The sequence below is a fragment of the Tachysurus fulvidraco genome, chromosome 19 (genome assembly GCF_022655615.1).
Source record: "Tachysurus fulvidraco isolate hzauxx_2018 chromosome 19, HZAU_PFXX_2.0, whole genome shotgun sequence".
Lineage (NCBI taxonomy): Eukaryota > Metazoa > Chordata > Actinopteri > Siluriformes > Bagridae > Tachysurus > Tachysurus fulvidraco.
Window position 1 is genome coordinate 4,031,826 of NC_062536.1, and position 20,467 is coordinate 4,052,292.

Here is a 20,467-nt window from a genome sequence, read left to right on the forward strand (position 1 = left end):
TGGTGGTGTGTCAGGGTGTGTCAGGGTTATGGTGGTGGTGTGTCAGGGTGTGTCAGGGTTATGGTGTGCATGTGTGTTGGGTGATATGAAAGGGTGTGTCAGGGTGATGGTGGTGTTGTGTAAGGGTTTGTTGGGTGTGTGTGTGTGTGTATTGGGGTGGTGTGTAAGGATGTGTCAGGGAAGTCATGACTCATTAATTATTCTGAGAATTTTAGTAAGGTGTTTTTTTTGCATTTATTGCATTTGAGCATGTGACTAATTCATGTGATATACATGTGATGTACAGTGCTGATGCTGGGAATAGAGTTGTTTTGGGAAGTGTGGTTCACGAAAGAAGCTGTAGGCGACACAATGCAGTGCTAATGCAGCATTAAGTGGTACTGTAGGTGAGTCTGATCGAGCACTTCCATTTTCTTTCATTATGTCATTGAAATATTTTGCCATGTTGTCTGAGTTGCATGCGCAGGAGAACCCTTCAGTTCAGCTACGCAGCTCATCCATGTAGAGGTTTGCAATGGCAGCTGTGACACTGATACTTTGTCCACACAGTTATATTTATGTTATACATATTTCTAGTCCACTTTCTGAAGAAAGAAACTTTATCTGGTGAGTCAGTTTTTCTTCTCTCACCAAGAGGCTGATATTTGATGATTTATCTCCTTCTGTCTTTGTCTCCAGGAGATTGACTTCAGAACCCCAGGAGCTTTATCTCAGAAATCCGACTCAATTACACATATCTTCGGTTTTTGTTCTGGGATCATAATTACAAGTTGCGCACTTATTTTCTTTTGAGCTTTTCCTCTTACAGTTTATTTTTCGATTCTGTTTTGCCGTATGGTGTTTACCTTGTATACGGTATAGTGTGTAGTAAACAGCAGTCTAGTATACAGCTTATAGTGTGGCCTTTAAATTTAATTTAGTGACTAATTGAGGCATAGTTTGAAACTTGCACAAGTTTTCAGCTACTTGGGAATGAAAACATAACATTTCTGTAGCATTTGGCATAAAAAAGTCACATTTGGTCCACCTGTGTGGTGTGTGAGGGAACTTATTCTGTCTTATTTTAATTATAATGATGATTTAAATGATAGCAATCCTAATAGATTCCTTTTCATTAAAAAAGATGTTCAGATGGACCTTGAACAGACTGGACGCATTGTGCCAGAAAATGTCTTGAAGATACTTGAATGCTGACTTCTTATCTAGAGCTGTGACATGATTGTTTCGTGAGGCCCAATTAATTCTGTAGTGATGGCATCAGCACCTTCTGGGGGTACACCAGGGTACCCCCGCTTACCCTTGATCCTCACCATATCCTAGTGAACCTGGTGCACTGTGACCAGTCCCGCTGTTGGTCATATGCTTTGGCATCCCTGCTGACACTTGGTAAAATCTCCTTGAAGAACCCTCAGAAACGCCACAATGTTAAAATCTCGGATGGTCTCCTGGATGAAGGAAGGTCCCGATTTGTGATTGTGGTTCGATGTGATGTTTGGAAAGTTTCAACACACAGAAATAGCGGTTGCTTGAGTAGTCAGTTATTTTATATTTTCCAATAAATTGAAACCAATTGTCCATTTTATATTCCATATTTTTTCAGGTCTTTTAGGTGAAATGAGTTGATGGGTTTAAAATATGACTTAAAGCCCTCACACATTTTAGCAGATGGTTAAACTCACCACAGACGTAGCAAAATACACCTTATGGATGCTTACAACTTCTTGATGACAACTACAAAAAATGCTGAAATGTCTAAGCTAAACTGTTGGGATTAAGATCCCAGTATTTATATTACTATTTATATTACCGGAAAGTTCTAGAAAGTATAGTTCTATAAGCCTGGCAATGTTCAGGAAAATAGATTTGAGATGTTCTCTCCCTGAGCTTATTTTATAATATACCTTTTTCCAGATATATAATATATCTTTTTCTAGAACAGACCAGATTTATTTGGTATATAATTAATATTTTCTGGGAAAATAAAAAAGGATTCTGAAACTTTCTAAAACTTTTTGCTAGTGTCATATTGTGTATTTATTTTGTTTATTATTTTTTATTTTTAATGTACTTATTTGGGGGGGCACGGTGGCTTAGTGGTTAGAACGTTCGCCTCACACCTCCAGGGTTGGGGGTTCAATTCCCACCTCCGCCTTGTGTGTGTGGAGTTTGCATGTTCTCCCCGTGCCTCGGGGGTTTCCTCCGGGTACTCCGGTTTCCTCCCCCTGTCCAAAGACATCCATGGTAGGTTGATTGGCATCTCTGGAAAATTGTCTGTAGTGTGTGAGTGTGTGTGTGAATGAGAGTGTGTGTGTGCCCTGTGATGAGTTGGCACTCCGTCCAGGGTGTATCCTGCCTCGATGCCCGATGACGCCTGAGATAGGCACAGGCTCCCCGTGACCCGAGAAGTTCGGATAAGCGGTAGAAAATGAATGAATGAATGAATGAATGAATGTACTTCATGTGGGGGGGATGTGGTAGCCTAGTGGTTAAGGTGTTGGGCTACCAATCGGAAGGTTGTGAGTTCGATGTGATATATAAGTCTAGTGCAGGTCTAGTGCTAGTAGAAAATAATTTGACTGAATTTTTCCCTTGAATTTTCAATGTTGCACATATAAATCTGAATAGCCGATCTGGAGGATTTTCTGTATTATTCTTTTCAAACAGCACAAATACAAAGCAATGAAAGTCAGCCATGAGTACCTAGGATGGTTGTCTTCAAGAGTGGTGTCATTTACTTTGAGCTGAAAGATTTATTTCTTTTATGAAAAGAGGACGATGCAATATATAAATATATTTATTTATTCAACCCAATGTAAAAGATACATGGGCTGAAGGCTGGCATTGTAATAATGCAGTTTGCATTGAAACATTATATGGCAGTTTATATAAAGTGCAGAAAGTTTGTATCATACGGGGACAGAAGGAATGAGTTGTTGTGTCCATGGTGGTACAGTATGAGTTGTAGGTTTAACTGCAGACCGCATGCTAATGCTAATGTACAGTAGCTACTATCCAGTAGCTACTGTACATTAGCATTAGCATTAGCATGCGGTGATTAGCATGCCTGATCCAGTTGCCATGCATGTAAAATCATTTGTTCCTGCACAGTAACATAGCCAGGAATTAATTTCTGAAAGGGTGAGGAAATAAAATGCCCAAAGTTAGCAGAGATCTGTAGCAGACATAAAAGAGAAAAACAGACAAACCCCAGGAAACGTTATAAAAGAGCATATTTAAGAGGGACTTAGGTATTAGGTATAGAACTACATTGCTTTAAAATCAAATTCAGTTTCAATTTATTGATGAGGATAAAATAAATAAATAAACAAATCATTCTGAAGTGTAAAACTTTTATATTTTTCAGACAATGTACTTTTCACCTCACAATATAAATAATATCTTATATCCTGCAGAGATCTTGAAAAACATGAAACCAGTTTAATCACTGAAATACGGGATATCATGACAAGCAACAGCTGTAAATAGACTGAGAATGTAACCGTATGCTCGTACATAAACCCTTAGCATTATAAACGAATACGAATATTTATTTTTGTAAGTTTGTATTTTCTTAAAATTTCCAGCAGCTAGAAATTACATTTGTACATCACTATCCAGCAGGAAGGAAGAAAAACAAACATGTGAGCATGAAGTTTTTACTTTATGTTTTTGTGTGGAGCTTTAAAAAAAAGTTGCCGAAGCTCATGGGGAGGTTTTCCAGGTTTCGGTAAAATCTCCACTCCAATCTCAAAAAACTGCAAGGACTTAAAACTAGCTTTAAAACATTTGGACCCTGGAAATGGTAGACATAGTTTTCTCATATCTTCAGTTTTTGATTGGACAAGTTGAAAGTGATGTGCATTTCTGAAAAGAATTTTACATCTCTACTATGCTGGCATTGTACACAGAACCTGCTAATTCTGCTAGCAGAATAAACACAGTACTAAATTCAGTAACATGGTAGTAATAAGAGATCATTACTCTATTCGGGCATGTTTCTAAATCATAATGTGGAATAATAGTTCCCACAATAGAAATATTGGACAGTTATGAGTTTGTGGGACATTCATTTATTCTAGCAAAACTGCATTTTGATATAATATTAATGAGTAAACGTTTCCTTTCCTGACTATTCTATTTATTTAGCTGCATTACAATTTGCATGAAAGTAATGTCCTCACAAGGATAGTATAGCACACATATGTGTTGGTTTGTAATCCTCTTGTCATGGGGACATCATCCTGTTTACACAAATTAAGCTTCATTTACATTTATGGCTTTTGGCAGATGCCCTTATCCATATCCAGATTTATCTCATTTACACAACTCAGCAGTCGAGGGTTAAGAGCCTTGCTCAAGGGCTCAGCAGTGGAAGCTTGGAGGTGATGGGAATTGAACTCATAAGTAGTCCAACATCTTAAAATAGAATTTACATAACCCAGAATCGAGTTGTATACAAGTAGAAAATGAAAACAGATGATAGCAACACTATGGACTGTAAGTGGAATGAAGTGCAGATATGTTCAGTTGTTTGTGCAATAAAATGCTGTGTAATATCAGGCAGAAATATTTGCAGTGAAATTGCGAACCTATAACAAATGCTTATAAAAACAGTAACGCAATATATTAACAGGAATGTAGGGGAGTTATGCAAACAAATGCGAGGTCTAGTCCTAGCTGCTTTCCTAATCGAGTTCCCGAAAGGTCTGTGCCTCTAGAATGTGGTCAGGGTGACTCAGTAGAGTTTCCCTCACGAAGAAAATGATTAACCCGTTTGCTTTTTTAGGTAATTGCCACATTTTTGGATCATTTCCTCTTAAAAAGGAGAGTCCGGATAAAGTGAAGTTGAAGTGTGTGGCATTTATTCCCAGTCAGTTCTTTACAAATAAAAAAAAATACTTATATATATATATGTATATATATATACAATATAATATATATGAGAGCTAACAGGGAAAAAAATGGCTGCATGCAGTCCAGCAATAAAAAGCTACTGTATTACTTAATATTTTGCAAGGCTTTAGCAACTAAATCAGGAAATTGCTCATTTTAATATAGTATATACTGTAGTGTAAATATATATATAAGTTAAGAAATATGTGTTACATTTTCATAAAGACTGTATGTTTTTTAAACATCCATTACACTTATAGGGCTATCTATTTCTATTATATCTTTTGTGCTTAGACAATTTCATGTAGATATGAGATCTATAATGTGATTTATCGAGGTTGTGTAAAACACTATGGTGTTCTTAACAATGACGGTTGCTGTAATGCCTCCCTGTGCTGATTGATTCTATATTTTCACAGACCTGTAGGGCGTTGTTAACCTTGTCTAATAGCTACTATAGTTTCACTGGGTGATCAATGTCAGCCATATTTTTCCAGATATGTGACCCTCCTCATAGACGGTGAATGAATCTTGGACAATGAAACTGCAGGCAAAGTGTTAAGTCAGTCAGATCAGCTATACTGTAGTTAAAGCCACTTGCATATTTTACTCGATATAGCATAACCAAGTGTTCTAACTTCAGTATTTTTCCAGATGTTCTCAGATTGAACCCTTACATAACTCAGATTCGGTGAAAATACCTCAGTCCATTTAAGAGTTTAAGGTATTTCCCATTTGCCCAAATTTTTGCATGCTGTCACAACGATGAATTTAAAGCAATATTCTTTCGATGTTGAATTGAAAGCTCGATATTCTTTTGATAGTTATTAATGTTAATCTTTCTGCTCTGGTTTTGTTTCAGTCAAATGAGCGGCCTAGGACTAATTCACAAAAGTTTATGGTTCAGGATATGAAGAGAAAACAATCTATAGGAGTTCAATTAGAGTTTTATTTCTTCTTCTCTGTCTTTTAATGTTCTTTGTTTCCTTGGACTTTCATCATGAGCAGACAAAGTAAAAACTTCCTGCAGTCCTTTCATGGTGTATGAAAGAACACAGTGTGGCAGAAGGTAAACACAGTGTTTTTAAAGCAAACAATTACTACTAGGCTAATTAATTCAAATTATAACATTTTTGATCACATGCAAAACCATATACAGTACAATAAGATGTAGTGAAATGACAAAAATATATTCAGTAGGGTAAAAAAAGAATGAAAAATTACTAACAATATAATGTCAAAAAAAACAACAAAAAAAAACCCTACAGTAAAAATAGAATTTACTAAACAGAAAGTATATGGTAAAATATAAAAATATAAAATTCTCTATATGAATGCAGAATGGTGGTACAGTATGACTATTGTGAGTAGTTTGTGACTATTGTGACTATAGTACAAAAAGTGTTCAATATATTGTGTATCTGCCATTACTACAGTAATGGTAATGTGTGTTGAGTAAAGTAAAAAGTCCAGGTTGATGGCCCAAATTGCTGAGAGGAAAGGAAGAAAGAAGATTCCTTTGTTCCTTTGTCTTTCACCATCATCTTGGTCCGGCACCACTTTCTGTAGGTCATGGAGCGTAGTGTGGATGGAACACCCAGCTGACCACACCTCCTTTTGGAGAGCCTCCAATCCTGCAAATTTCTATTCTTAAACCAGGCCATGGTGCTGCGCATAAACTTCATAGGTTGCTCTCAGTGGTTTAAAATTTCCCTAGTTCCTTAGAGTGCAGTTTAAATTCCCTTAAGTGTCTAAGGTGTTAAAGAAGATGAGAGGCCTTCCTCACCAGGGTGTTGATGTGACAGGACCATGACAGGTCCAGTGTGATATGGACACCTAGGTATCTGAAGCTGTCCACTCTTTACACTGGTATTGCTTCAATCTTAAGTGGATGGTAGTGCTTCTCCTGCTTTGTGCTGAGGTTCTATCAATTCAGATAATATCAATTCAGTATGAATAAGAGAATTGAAAATGGAAGCCATGCTTGGAATTGTTGAGCTTTTCCTAATGAAAAACCCGATGTACAAAATTACATAAATGACCCAAAAGGACACCAAACTACAGTATAGAGGTCTTCTTAACCATTTTCAACGGTGCTTAGTGTCTCGGTCCACCATAACAGTGAACTGTTCCATTCTTAGTTCTAACAGAAAGGCCTGATGGAGCCAGTGGGATCGCGGACAAGCTTCTTCAGACCCGTTATTCTTCTCCACCAACAGACTTCAGATTCATAATTTGAACCTTGGATACTGTGGTCTGTTGGTGGAGAAGAATAACTTTTCTTGGATACTGGGTCTAAAGAAGCTTGTCTGTGATCCCACTGGCTCCATCGGGCCTTTCTGTTAGAACTAAAATATGACATTTTACCCACACAGGAAGCTTCCTACCTTCCTCACGCCATATCAGGAACAGGGCCATATCAGGGTTAGAAATGTGATTGTTTCACAAAAGTTAATGAACATGTTTTTCCAGCTTTGGAAAAGGGCAATGAGTTTTTATCAGCCAAGAAAAATAGCTATAAAAAATGTTAAAGCAGCAAAAGTCAATCTAAAACCATTTAGTGTTCTGTGCCTATATTGTTTTATGTTTAAAATAGGTTACTGTACCTGGTGCCTGAAAAGGCAACACTTAGCTGGTTTCAGATTTCCGTTGGTCTGTGGTGACTGGCTTAGCACTTCAGAAGAAGTAAAATAAAAAGCCTTTATTTGTAACATATACATTATAGTATCTATGTAGATGGAAATGTAATAGATTTATGCAGAAGAGAGATGGGTCAGTGTTTAAGCCTCTCCTCATTTGGTGCAGCAGGTCAGTAGATCACATGTCTGTCTTGAGGTGGTTCTTTAGTTCACACCCTCTTTTTAATGAGTGCCTTTTTTTACTGGGATCTGGCTCTGAGCGAGAGCATGCTGGAGACAGCCGATGACTGAGAGACAGCGAGTGTGTGTAACGAGTGTGTGTGTGATGATCTGCACTGCTGCTACTCTTGGATATTGGGTTTTTGTGATCATAGCAGGACGTTTGGGAATCTAGTGCATGGACGCTTTTCTCCTGGGACTTCTACAGAACGTTGAAGACCGATGCCTTGGTTTCGTCATTCCACAGACACAAGAATCCTTTACAGCCAAAACTGTACATTTGGTTTTATTTGTCCAAAAGAATTCCACATCCATTATGCACCCAATTTTTATTCAAAACACTACAGACTACATAAAAAATGAGATTGAGTATCATGTTGAAGTTTCCTAGGTTTTCCATGGTTGCATGCTCTATGTCTATATGCAGTGTGTTTTCTGGCTCTGCCCCCGGTGTAGCAGAGTGCTCTAGAGTTATATTTGCTGTACATTGCTGAACATGCCGGTTGTCTGGTATCTTGCAGATAACCTCAAGTGAGTTTCAAAAGGGCAGTTTATGACTATCCGAGACAGACAGAAAAATCGAGTTTATAAAAACAAGAAGTGCCATTTAGTACTGTATTACCAAAGTCCACAAGGACCATCTGCTCTGAGGCACATTAGTCAACCTGACGCTAACAGCTGCATATTTTGTCATCTCATATCTGTTTTCAACCTTACAGGCTCTTGCCAGCATGCCCAGTGGTTTCTATACAGTATCAGCATCATTATTTAAGTTAAAACTTCCACAAGTATGCTATCTTGTTCTTGTTTGGAGTGATCTGCACACAAAATAGACACCTCATCCCTATTCTTTGTCGTAACTTGATATTCCTGCCAGTGAAAGCAAGTTCTGTAGGTGGTCCATATACAGCCTCCGGTTCCTCTATTTGGCATGTGTAATTCGAACATACAGACCTTGTGGACCCCTGCCCCTGCAGTTCCAACTAAACAGAAGATCAACTGGACCGCCATGGTCTTCCCTGGCAAATGACTGTGTTTAGCACAGCTCTGGGTGTCTGAATCCTGCATGCTTGGAAGAAAACTGTGCCCTCTCAGGATTATCCTCAATGAGCTGGGCCACATAATGCCTACAAGCATGGCACTGTGTTGAGTCTTTTGGCATATGCTAGAGAGGGCTGGTAAGCAGCTTTGACTGGCATACTGTCAAAGACAGGAACGACAATCATAAAAACAAAGAACCCACACATGCTTTATACAGTCAGTGAACAGGAAGTGCATGGAGTTGAAGTGGTGTATGATATTCTTCCCGTCTATAAATTAGAAATGTGATTGCAATTTTGTCCCACATATTAGCCTATAGCTAAACATCTGGTAAGTTTATCTGCTAGTTCACCAAAGTCTGTTTCTTTTTGTTTTGTTCTAGAAAATGTCTACTGTCTCACCAGAGTAGGTAAAAATGCCCCCGGTGTAATCTTTCCTGAATTGTGCCACCAGGCGATGGTTGGGGATGGCTCGAGGGAGCTTCCCTCTTGGACAGCTCCAGGGCTAGAGCATTATTAAACATTCTCGGGGTTATTCCGATATTTCTTTCCATTTTAAAAAGATGAATCAAAAGAGACTGATGTTGTGCATGGAATTTATTTGCAGCTATTTGCCGCAGGAAAACAAAGAAACAAAAAAAAAGTATAGACATCATTTCTCTTTGGCAAACCAAGCTTACTGCATAGCAATGACTAATGTAGTCACCTATTACTAATTTCACAATGCAGTTCAATTAAACTATAATCCTTTACCCGCACAGAGACAAATATATTTTTGTAACAAACTAATGTCCTAACCAGGGTGATGCATTTAAATGTATTGGTGATGATGTAAGTGCTATATGTATGTATCATGCCTTGTCCCAAAAACGGTTGCTCTGTAGTGCCTCCTGAAGTCTGGAATTGGAATTAGCAAAAGTTGTAGCTTAATAACTGCTCTGCATGTCCAACATGTTTGCAAATCATGTTATTCTCTACTTAGGTTTTGTGCTGCTTAGCAATCTCAATACACATCAACTGACTATTCATAAAGTTTTCATATACTCAAAATGTGTGCTAGTAATGTGGGTTATATTTAGTAATGGCTACAAATAAAGTTGAATGATTCATAAAATAATATAGATTTAGGAAGAACACTCTGTATAAATGACTATCACTACGCATCAAATTAAATGTAAAGCAAGAACAAAGTGTCCTAAAATGATTTCCTAGACTTTTACTGGGGCTCCCTCAGGAATATCCAGCAGAATAACAAGGGCACAATGATGACTGGTTAAACACAAATAAGCGGATATATATTACAAAATGTTTATTATAAAATTAGGATTCTGATTCCTTTATTTTCTTTGATTAAAATGATACATATATATAGATTTGTTTATCCTTCCTGGAAGTGTGCTCAGGTATTTTTACAGCTAGCGGTCAAATAGAGAAACCAGTGGGAGGGAAAAACATATACTAACATTGACCCAGTGGGGCAGGAATCACGATGCCCCTTGCTCACTCTATGAACACAGGTGCATATCTTATTATTTTCAAATGTATTTGCATAGAAATTGTCTGAATAAAACCTGCCATCTTTTAGTTTGGTTCTCAATCCATTTCCTTATTAGAAAATGATATGATTAGCACTTTTTTTTTTTTACATATCGACAATACTGCAATCTGTCCTTCCTCTCAGGTTAAAAGTTTGGGTGTCATCTTAGATAGCACACTATCTTTTAAAGCTCAAATTAATAATATCACACGGATTGCGTACTTCCATTTGCGCAACATTAATCGTCTCCGTCCCTTTCTTTCTAATAATAATACTGCAGTTCTCATTCACGCACCAGTCACAATCACTGCAATGCTACACGTATTCCCTCCAAATTGCTGCATAAGCTTCAACTGGTTCAGAATTCTGCAGCTCGTGTTCTCTCTAGAACATCCTATACTGATATACTGATCACATTTCTCCGGTTCTCCAGCAAATGCATTGGCTTAAAGTAAAATATAGAGTTCAGTTTAAAATCCTGCTACTCACTTATAAGGTACTTCATAACCTTGCACCACGATACCTTACTCAACTTCTCCAGGTTTACACTCCTCCACGTGCACTCAGATCTTCATCTTCAAATTCTCTTGTGGTACCTCGGATTCGACTCACTACTACGGGTGCCAAAACCTTTAGTTATGTTCCCCCCCACCTATGGAATTCTCTTCCCCTCGATGTTCGCAATAGCGAGAGCTTGTTGACTTTTAGAACGCATCTTAAGACTTATCTTTTTATACAGGCTTTCTTATAACATGTTTTATTAAGACTTAAATGCACTTTATATGTATATGCTGTTTGTTTATGTGTTTTGTTTTATGCAGTGACCTGTATATTGCTTGTAAGGTGACCTTGGGTGTTCAGAAAGGCGCCATGAAATAAAATGCATTATTATTATTATTATTATTATTATTATTATTATTATTATTATTATTATTATTATTATTTTATTTGTAATTATGAGCAGACGAAAACCATCATAACTGCACTGATATCATTTCATTCATTTTAATTTGACTTCAATAAACACGAGAAAAATAATTGTACATCTAAAACATTGTGAAAAAATTCCAAAGGCAGATAAATGCTTTGTAGTTTCATTACAAGAAAGCATTAGCATTGTTATCCATAAAAAAAAAATGAAATGAGACATTCCTTTACCGGCCACTTTAGTTGGAATACTTGTACACCATCTCATCTCATAATCAGCTATATTAACCATCATTTAATACTTGTTTAAATTAGGACTAACTAATGATTTATCCCTGACTATCAATCTGCTGAAGCATAGGTTTGTACTTTTGTTGTATCACGTTCTGACTGAATGTATCTTAAGAAAAACTCTAGAACAGGCGTGTGAATGTGTTGTGTCTTTAGTCGACCTAACACGATGTCTGAATTTACTCAGCGTCCTCTCCTGTTCTCTGATCCTTGAAGAGCAGGACCTCTTTATGTGAAATCACATCAGTTTAATTACAACTCCGCTATGCTCCGTTGTCACATTGACATCAGGGTCTGGTGTCTGTGCTACACTGGCAGATTGTTTACCTTGTTAATGATGTGTAGGTCACGATCCCAACCACTTCCCGTTAATGGAGTCAGTCGAGGGCACACTACAATAGCACTCTTGACACAAGTGTATATTTGTGTGTGAGTTGGAACTAATTTGTATTTGTGTCTGAGGTAGAAACAGGTGGCGTGAAAGTTCATTCCATTAATCAGGATTAATTTTGGTAAACTAACTTTTCTCTCATTCTGAGCCAATATGCACATGAATTATTACTTTAGCTGTGCAGAAATATAATGTTTTCGGTATACGTCTTGATTTTGTGTGCTGGAGGGATTAGATTTCAATACAGCCTTTGCAGCAAAGGGCAGGTCTCTTTCAAATAGAATGTTTCCATAAATATTTCACTCAGCAATTCTGCATGGCTGAGTTTTGGAGTGTCTCTGAGAAAGAAAGACAAAGTGCGTGTCTCTTATGGGAAAGCCTCTCTATTTGCTGCTACCCATCACTGCTTACTGTGTGTACAGAATCTTATACACCAAGGATGAAGAATTATAAATAGATCTTCTTTTCCTCCATAAATACGATTGTGCACCATGTTTGCACTTGTTCATAACTGCAGTATCATATACTCTTAATGCAGCTCTTTTAGATTAAAAATTAATTTTACTTTAGTCTTTAACCTCCTCACAGAGGCTTCCAGGATTTGGGTGGAAATATCCTTAGCAGAATTTATTATGCTGTCATAATAAAGCTTGCATGCTCTCCCCGTGCCTCGGGGGTTTCCTCCGGGTACTCCGGTTTCCTCCCCCGGTCCAAAGACATACATGGTAGGTTGATTGACATCTCTGGAAAATTGTCCGTAGTGTGTGAGTGTGTGAGTGAATGAGAGTGTGTGTGTGTGTGCCCTGTGATGGGTTGGCACTCCGTCCAGGGTGTATCCTGCCTCGATGCCCGATGACGCCTGAGATAGGCACAGGCTCCTCGTGACCCGAGAAGTTCGGATAAGCGGTAGAAGATGAATGAATTCCAGAGTCATTTTGTGAAGTTCAAGCGATGCATTTTATGGACCTAGGGAATTGCTTCTTTTCTGTAATCTTTTTAAAGCAGTATGCTTTTTTGGTGGCATCTAACAGATTATTATCACTAGAAAAATGACAGAAAAGGTGCATTGTTGCAAATGTGATCTTACAGTACTACAAATAATAAGTGGTATTGAGTTTCTTCAGGAACTTAAAGGAAGGAAACTGTGTTCAGCACGAAGCCTTCTTGGACGTCTAACTGACTTCCAGTCGTGCTGGAAGTGGAATTTAATTAAAAAATGTTCATTTAAAATGGCATGAATGGCATGAAGCACAAATTTGCAGGACGTGTAATCCTTACTCATGCTGAATTATCGACATCATGCTGATGGGCAACACAAGCTTCAAAATCTAATTATTAGTATTTCATCATCTGACTAAAGAAAGTCTGAACACAACCATGAGGAAGAGCCACATGACCGTAGGATGCTTGACCTTCCTGAAGCGATCCTTTATCTGCTGAGTGCTTTGTTTATTCTTGTATGACCTCAGTGCAAACTTACATTGTTGTAACCAAATAACATAGTTGGGAGAGAAGAGGAGAAGAATAGAAGCTAATAAAAGGAAAACTCTGACAGACTGCCAATAAAATACTCTCTTGGGTAGGGTAGGGTAACACAATTTGTATTTCTAATTGCCTTTTAATTGATTTGTTTGCTTTATTTTGCATCCGTGCATTAGTGACAGATTTACGACTCATGTTACACAGACTGCTTAAAACAATGAATACAGCACAATCATTTATCAGACTCATTATATTGGGCAAACAAATAGTAGAAATTTGGTGTTATATGGCAAAGACTTTTTGAAATAAAGAAATTTACAATTATGTCTGTGGATAAAAGCTTTTTGTGTTCTCTTAAATTAAATTAAAGCTAATTTGATCATTTTATTATTTTTCTTTCAGAGTGCTTTAGTTGTGGCTCAGACGGTTAAGAACAACAAAAGTTTGCAGCATTGAGAAAAGACAGACCCGTCGGATCATTGTCTGTGTTTGTCAAAAGTACTTTAAATAGTAGACAATGCAGATGGAAGACAAATTGAACTGATGGTTATCCCTATTTTACCCAGAGATTTAATTAGTAATATAAGTGCAATTCTGTCTGATCGAGGCACAACCGTGTTTGTTCATTGATTAAAAACAGCATTGGAATGAAAATGGAGTGAATGTTTTATTAATTGCTTCTATTACTAGATAGATTACCCTCTGTAACGACTAGGCTTTATGAGGCCGTTCACAGAATGGGCAGTAATTCCTCAGTCACACTTTTGTAAACGGTTAATAACAGTCAGGTTGTTAAAAAGGGAAGCAATATTCTACATAAGTTTTTTGTGGTTCATTGAAAATTTATAAATGCTTCAGTCATTTCATGTATTTAAAAAAAACTAGGTGTCTTAAACAGTGACATACAAGATGCTGGTTCATTTTCTAAGCCTAGATTACACATCAGATGGTCAACATGGTTATGCTAAATTGGCGCATATTTCCCATAATCCACTGGCCACTGAACACTATATTATCATGACACTCACATCGCACGACTGCTTTACACCTGATTCACATTCACTTTAATTAGCACCAGTATGTAGGTCATGTCTTGTACAGCAATCGGTGCCTAGATTTTGCCTTTTGGTATTACTCTGTCTAAATTTTCTTGTTCATGTTAATGCCTTGCTTTGTATTCCATGTGCTTGATCTGCAATAAACCAAGTCTGCAACTGTACCTGCCACTTCTACAAGTCCCAGGCACAAATTAGGTTCAAATCTCAGAACTGCTAAAGTAAAATTGCTGGATGCTTGAGCAGCTATTCTCTACTTTAACCCTTAGCTAAGTCGCTCTGGATAAGGATGTCTCCTAATGCCGTACATGTAAACAGTTTTTCTCTTATTACTTTCAGCAGCTTAACTGTGTTGTGTTTGAACAAGTAAACCTTGAAAACAAAATGTTAAACCATGGTCAGAGGCCTGTAGCAGGTCATTTACCACTTTAACCAGCGCTGTCTTTGTATTGTGATGAAGCCTAAATCCTGACAGATACATTTCATGAATTTTATGTAGGTATAAACATAACTACTGTGCTACAATGTTTTCTAGGATCTTAGAGATAAAGTTTAGGTATTGTGCTACATATATCGAAACACTTGAGTTGATTAATTTGTGTCTCTTATCCTCACAGTCATTCATTATTATTTATGACATTCACTTATTTGCACTTAGACAAATCTTTTTAAAACTTTAAATAACTCACACTGACAAACACACTTTGCAAATCTTCTCTTAAACACGTTGTCAGTGATTGTTCCAGGCCATTATTTACTGCCTGTTTGATTACCGTTTTGTCCAGACCCTTCTTACTCTTTGCTTCTTTATCTTAGTTTTGAACTTGTCTGCTGATCTCGAGACCATTTGCCTGCCTCATATTTCTGAGTACTGTCTATTTATCCTCGGAAATAAGACATTCTGTCAGAATTTCAGCCTTTATTTCCTAATATCTACATTTAAATGTGCATATTTACATCTAATGGGAAAACATGACACCTTTTGTCTGAATCCACCCATTTTTAAGTGCTTAAAATATTAGAACATGTGTCTGAACCTGTTAATCTGTAGGTTTACTTTTGGTTTGAGCCCCATTTGATAAAATGATAAAGTAAGTTCAGAGCTTAATTCAAAATTCAAAACGTTTTGAAGAGGGGAAAAGAGAGAAAATCCAACAGAGCCACTGCATAAGCACTGCGCATAAACAACACAACAATTTGGAATGGAATATAAAAAAGAAAGAAAGCTCTGGTGTACCAACGACCAGACAGTCAGCACATCAGTCAGAGAAAACAATAGCAGCTGATGAAAGAAACATTGTAAGAGCTGTGAAGATAAACTAAAAAAAACAAAAAAACCAACAACAATCATATACAGTACATCACCAACAACCGCCAGCATGGGCAGGTTGAAGGTCTCACAATCCATCATTTCAGGAAGACTTTGCAGGCAGAAATATTGAGGCAATACCACAAGACACTCATCAGCAATAAGAATCAGAAGACCAGATTGGAAATCACAAATAAATACAGAGATGAGCCATAAAAGCTATTGGACCCAAGATGAGCATCTACTAAAGTGATGGAAAGTCCAAAGTGTGTAGAAAGAAAGGATCTGCTCATCATCCAAAACTTACACGTTCACCAGAGAAGCATCCACGAGGTCATGGCTTGGGCTTGACTGGCCTCCGAAAGTAAAAGTAGCTGTGCTACAAATCTAAAAAAGCATCACATACAGTAGAATGCAGTGGTTCAGTGATGCATGATGCAGCTATTGTAAGCAAAAATTCTTTAATTTGATTTGTGACTATCTGTTCAGATATTTTTGCTCGGCTACAATCAAGAGACGTACAAACAAAAGGTCATTAACATCATCTAGATATAACAATTAATATCAGAAAATCTGATCTGTTGTTTTATTCGCATGTATCTTTTGATCGCAATCCCAAATGGCTTCTAGCAACAACAACAAAAAAAAAGGCCTTGTGTTCCGATACTTTTGCAATGGACTGTATATGTTATGTGTCTTTATTGTAATATTTATTTATTTATTTATTTATTTATTTATTTATTTATTTATTTATTTATCTGTATTCTGATTAGATATTGAGCGTGATTGCCTCGAATAGTCCTAGTCCAAGCATCATTATGGTTGATTCTGATTTCTGAATAACGATTAGTGCCACTCTTTAGTTATTTTTCAATACTCAATATACGGTTATTAGTAATTTTTTGCCTATTGTTTTGGAAAATAATTTATTTTTTCTTGCAAAGGCTTGTAATTAGAGACAAGTTAGTATTATAATCTTTACACCTTTTATCGATGTCATGCAACTTGTGGAGTATAATCAGGAGAACAAGGAGAACACATGAAACAGTTAGCAACAAGAGCTCTTTCTCAAACACTCGATTTGCTAACATGCTACTAGTGAACAACTTGATTAATTGATTCTTTTTCATATTCACTGAATTTGTTCAATGTCTTAATATATGTGACTAATATCTACACCAAAAGCTCTTTTGTTTTCATTTTGTATTTTGTTACTCAACCTTTTTCAATCTGCTAGCCGCTAGCCACTAGCCACTAGCTCCATACTGCATTGCTATGGTATAAAAGGTCAGGATCATGAATATATTTGTTCAGTGATGGCTGCATGTATAGATTTGATTGATATTTACATATTCAAATGAATTAAGTGAATAATTATATAAAAGAATAATAATTAAAAAGAAGAATGCAACCTCATTTTGCCAGATCCTGTAATATTGTTATCTGGGCAGTGGTGGCGCAACTGGTTAAGGCTCTGGGTTGTTGATCGGAAGATCGGGGTTCAATGCCCAGCACAGCCAAGCTGGGCCCTTGAGCAAGGCCCTCAACCCTCCCTGCTCCAGGGGTGCTATATCATAGCTGCCCCTGCACTCTGACCCCAACCTCTTCAGTTGGCGTATGTGAAGAAAAGAATTCCACTGTGCTGTAATGTATATGTGGCGATAATATATGCTTCTACGCCCCATTCTATATGCCAATTCATCAAGACTATTTTTTTGTAGCATTAATAGCATTCATTCTGTGATTTAACATCTCTGATAGATTCGAGGCTTGCTCTGTTACCTGATTTGAGTAAAACAGTTTGAGAGACCATACTTAGAAAATGTTCTGCTGTGAACAAACCTTTTGTCTAATGAACAACAGTAAATAGAGATATTGTTAATTGTTTAGCATTTGTCTCCTGTGCTGGGGATTTCAACATAAAAAAAACAAAAACATTGTTATTCCAAAAAAGTGTGACCAGATTCATCATTCACGTATAATATAATTAAATGTCATTATTTTGTTTTGTTTTTCCTGAATTATCCAATTTAGGTAATTAGTAATAGTAATATTCAGTAAGATTCAATAGATTCAATAGTCAGATTTTTAAATCAGTAAATTGTAAAGCAGTCTGTGGTTTGCGTGTGTTATCAACAGTACATTAAGAAAGTATTCAGTCTGCTATTTTATGTTGCAGCTTTATAATAAAATGGTTAAAAACATTTTCCTCACATCAGTCACCACGCCATTTATGTCATACGTACATAAACATATGACATAAAGATTTATACACTTTGGTATATGGCTGCATCCCATTTCACTGAATCATCAATTGTTTTTTTTTTTTCTCAAACATTTCTCCATGTGTGGTAAATGCAGTGAACTGGCTATGAATTTAAAAGACAAATATCTGTCTAAGATCTTACAGCTGAAAATTCTTCAGAGTAAAAAACAAGGTCGCAAGGTCAAAAGAACTGCCCGCAGGGCACAGACACAGCATTCTGTTGAGGCACGGACTTTCTGAAAGTGTCCTTCATTGTTCTTATATGGTTCTTAAATTTGGATCAACCAGTAATCTTGGTGGAGCTGGCCTGAACTGAGCAATCACGCAAGAAGGGCTTTGGTAAGGGAGGAAGCAAAAAACCTAATGGGGTCCGAGTGTCAGGACTCAGCCTGGACTTTGGCCATGTGCTTTTGTTTACGTTCTACATTCACGTGTCTGCCCCACCCTTGTACAGTATCTTCCTCCCCGCCTGCGCACACCTGTCCCTCATGTGTCTGATAATTATTAGTAGTATTTAGTTAAGCCGCGTTGCCTTGAGCAGCGCGTAATCCTTGTTTTGTCATTTTGTCTTCGTCCTGTCTAGTCGGAGTCCTAGTGTCTATGTTCCGTGTTCTTTTTTTGTTAATAAACCCTGTTTTATGTTAGCTATACTGCATTTGGGTCTGTTTTTATCCCCGCGTACCGTGACACAGAGATCATGTTTTGTGATAGGAGAAACTTGCAGAAGTTCAAAAATCAATGTTTCTGTGCTTTTTGTTCATGCTTCTTACACTTAGATTAGGTCTCCGTCTGGTTCGCTATCATAAAGCCCCGCTCGTCTTAAATAAAGCCATGAATGCACTGTTCACTAGATAAACAAAAGCAGCCATCGGTCTGAAAGGTTTGCCCACCTCTGCACAAGCCAAATCTGTGTCAAGTAAATGTCTTTCAAAACATCCTTCTTTTGTTTTGATTCAAAAATCAGACTTCTCTCTCCAGTCATTCTCTTTACATATACTAAAAGGAAAAGATGATCAAGATCCAGTCTCCTTTATTAGGTGTGCATGTATTCTTCCACTCAACAGGAGGTGCCATGAAAGTGGCTTGAATGTCATTTAATTCCTCCCGGATATGAATATCGATTCATGGATCATGTCACTTGTTAATTCATCTTGTCCTGCCATGTTATTATTTGTCTTTTGTTTTCTCAGAGGTAATAAATGAGGTAAAAATACGATTCTGGTGATGCGTATTGCATTGCAGTAGTCAGAGAGAGAAAACGCATGTGGTGTAAGTTACATGTGCAAAATAAAGTCATTAACTCGAATAAGAATACGGTTATAAGTTTTTGCCCTCTGTATGTCTAAAATACAATGTGCAATATTGATTCATCAAGTATTCTAAGGCACTCACCTCATCAGTGTTCTCATTAGGCAATTATGCTAATTATTGGGTAGAAGTGTGCATCATATTAAACAGCTCTTCAGTACTTGGAATTCATGCAGAATGGTGCGGCTGCTCATTTAGGAACGTAAATGAGATGGCAGGATTTTACACTCCCATTGGACTAGAGTAATGAAATAAAGGGAAAACATCACTTAACTTGTGTGTGTGTGTGTGTGTGTGTGTGTGTGTGTGTGTGTGTGTGCGCCTGTGTTTGTATGTGTATGTGCATGCAGGACTGGAGAAGGTGGGACGTGACTCCAGTTATGAGCAGGAGGGAAAGGTTCAGTTTGTCATGGATGCTGTATATGCTATGGCCCACGCTCTCCACAGCATGCACCGGCACCTGTGCTTTGGCTACCCAGGCCTGTGTCCCCGCATGAGCAACATCAATGGCAAAGAGCTGTTGGAGCACATTCGCAAAGTCAAGTTCAATGGTAAGTAACTTTGTTTTTAAGCCCACCGGTTCATCATATGATTAGAAGAAGCCTACTTGGTTTTCTTTTTGTTTTCCTCTTGCTTCAATTGCAGTTGTGTATACTACTCATCTGCCCCTGTTTGCAACAAAGCAAGCCCTTTCATTTGTTTTACTTTGAGTTGTCTCTTTATATAGATCATAGCTGTGGCTGAATGTATCCTGTTTTTGCAGCATTGCGGTGTTTCTTCAGAAGATAATAAGAACGCTCTTTTCTTTATGATGTACTTCATCTTTATCATTCATGAGGTGACAAAAAAAATTGTTTCAGTTTTGTTGGACTGGTGTTGTTCATTTATCTCTCTGAGCTCACAAGTCTCGATTACTCTGATTTTTGCTTTATTTTTTCACACTTTTATTTATTTATTTATTTATTTTTTAATCAGATGTTTTATTGTTTTAACCGTTCTCTTCCTACATATTTCATCACCTCTTCACGGTTGGACACATCGTCATTTTTGTAAGTGCTGCTAAGCAGTTACTTGAAATCAATATATATGTAATGAAAAAACAAAACAGGT

At 37.3% G+C, this 20,467-nt stretch overlaps 1 protein-coding gene across 3 annotated transcripts in view; it reads left to right on the forward strand.

The window, feature by feature from the left end:
• grm8a (glutamate receptor, metabotropic 8a) overlaps window positions 1–20,467 on the forward strand; it is a 209,382-nt gene that overhangs the window by 147,442 nt on the left and 41,473 nt on the right. For all 3 annotated transcript variants that reach the window (XM_027150998.2, XM_027150999.2, XM_047803831.1), the window contains one exon: window positions 19,708–19,908. In XM_027150998.2, the coding sequence (XP_027006799.1) occupies window positions 19,708–19,908 (201 nt within the window). The remainder of the gene's footprint in view (window positions 1–19,707; window positions 19,909–20,467) is intronic.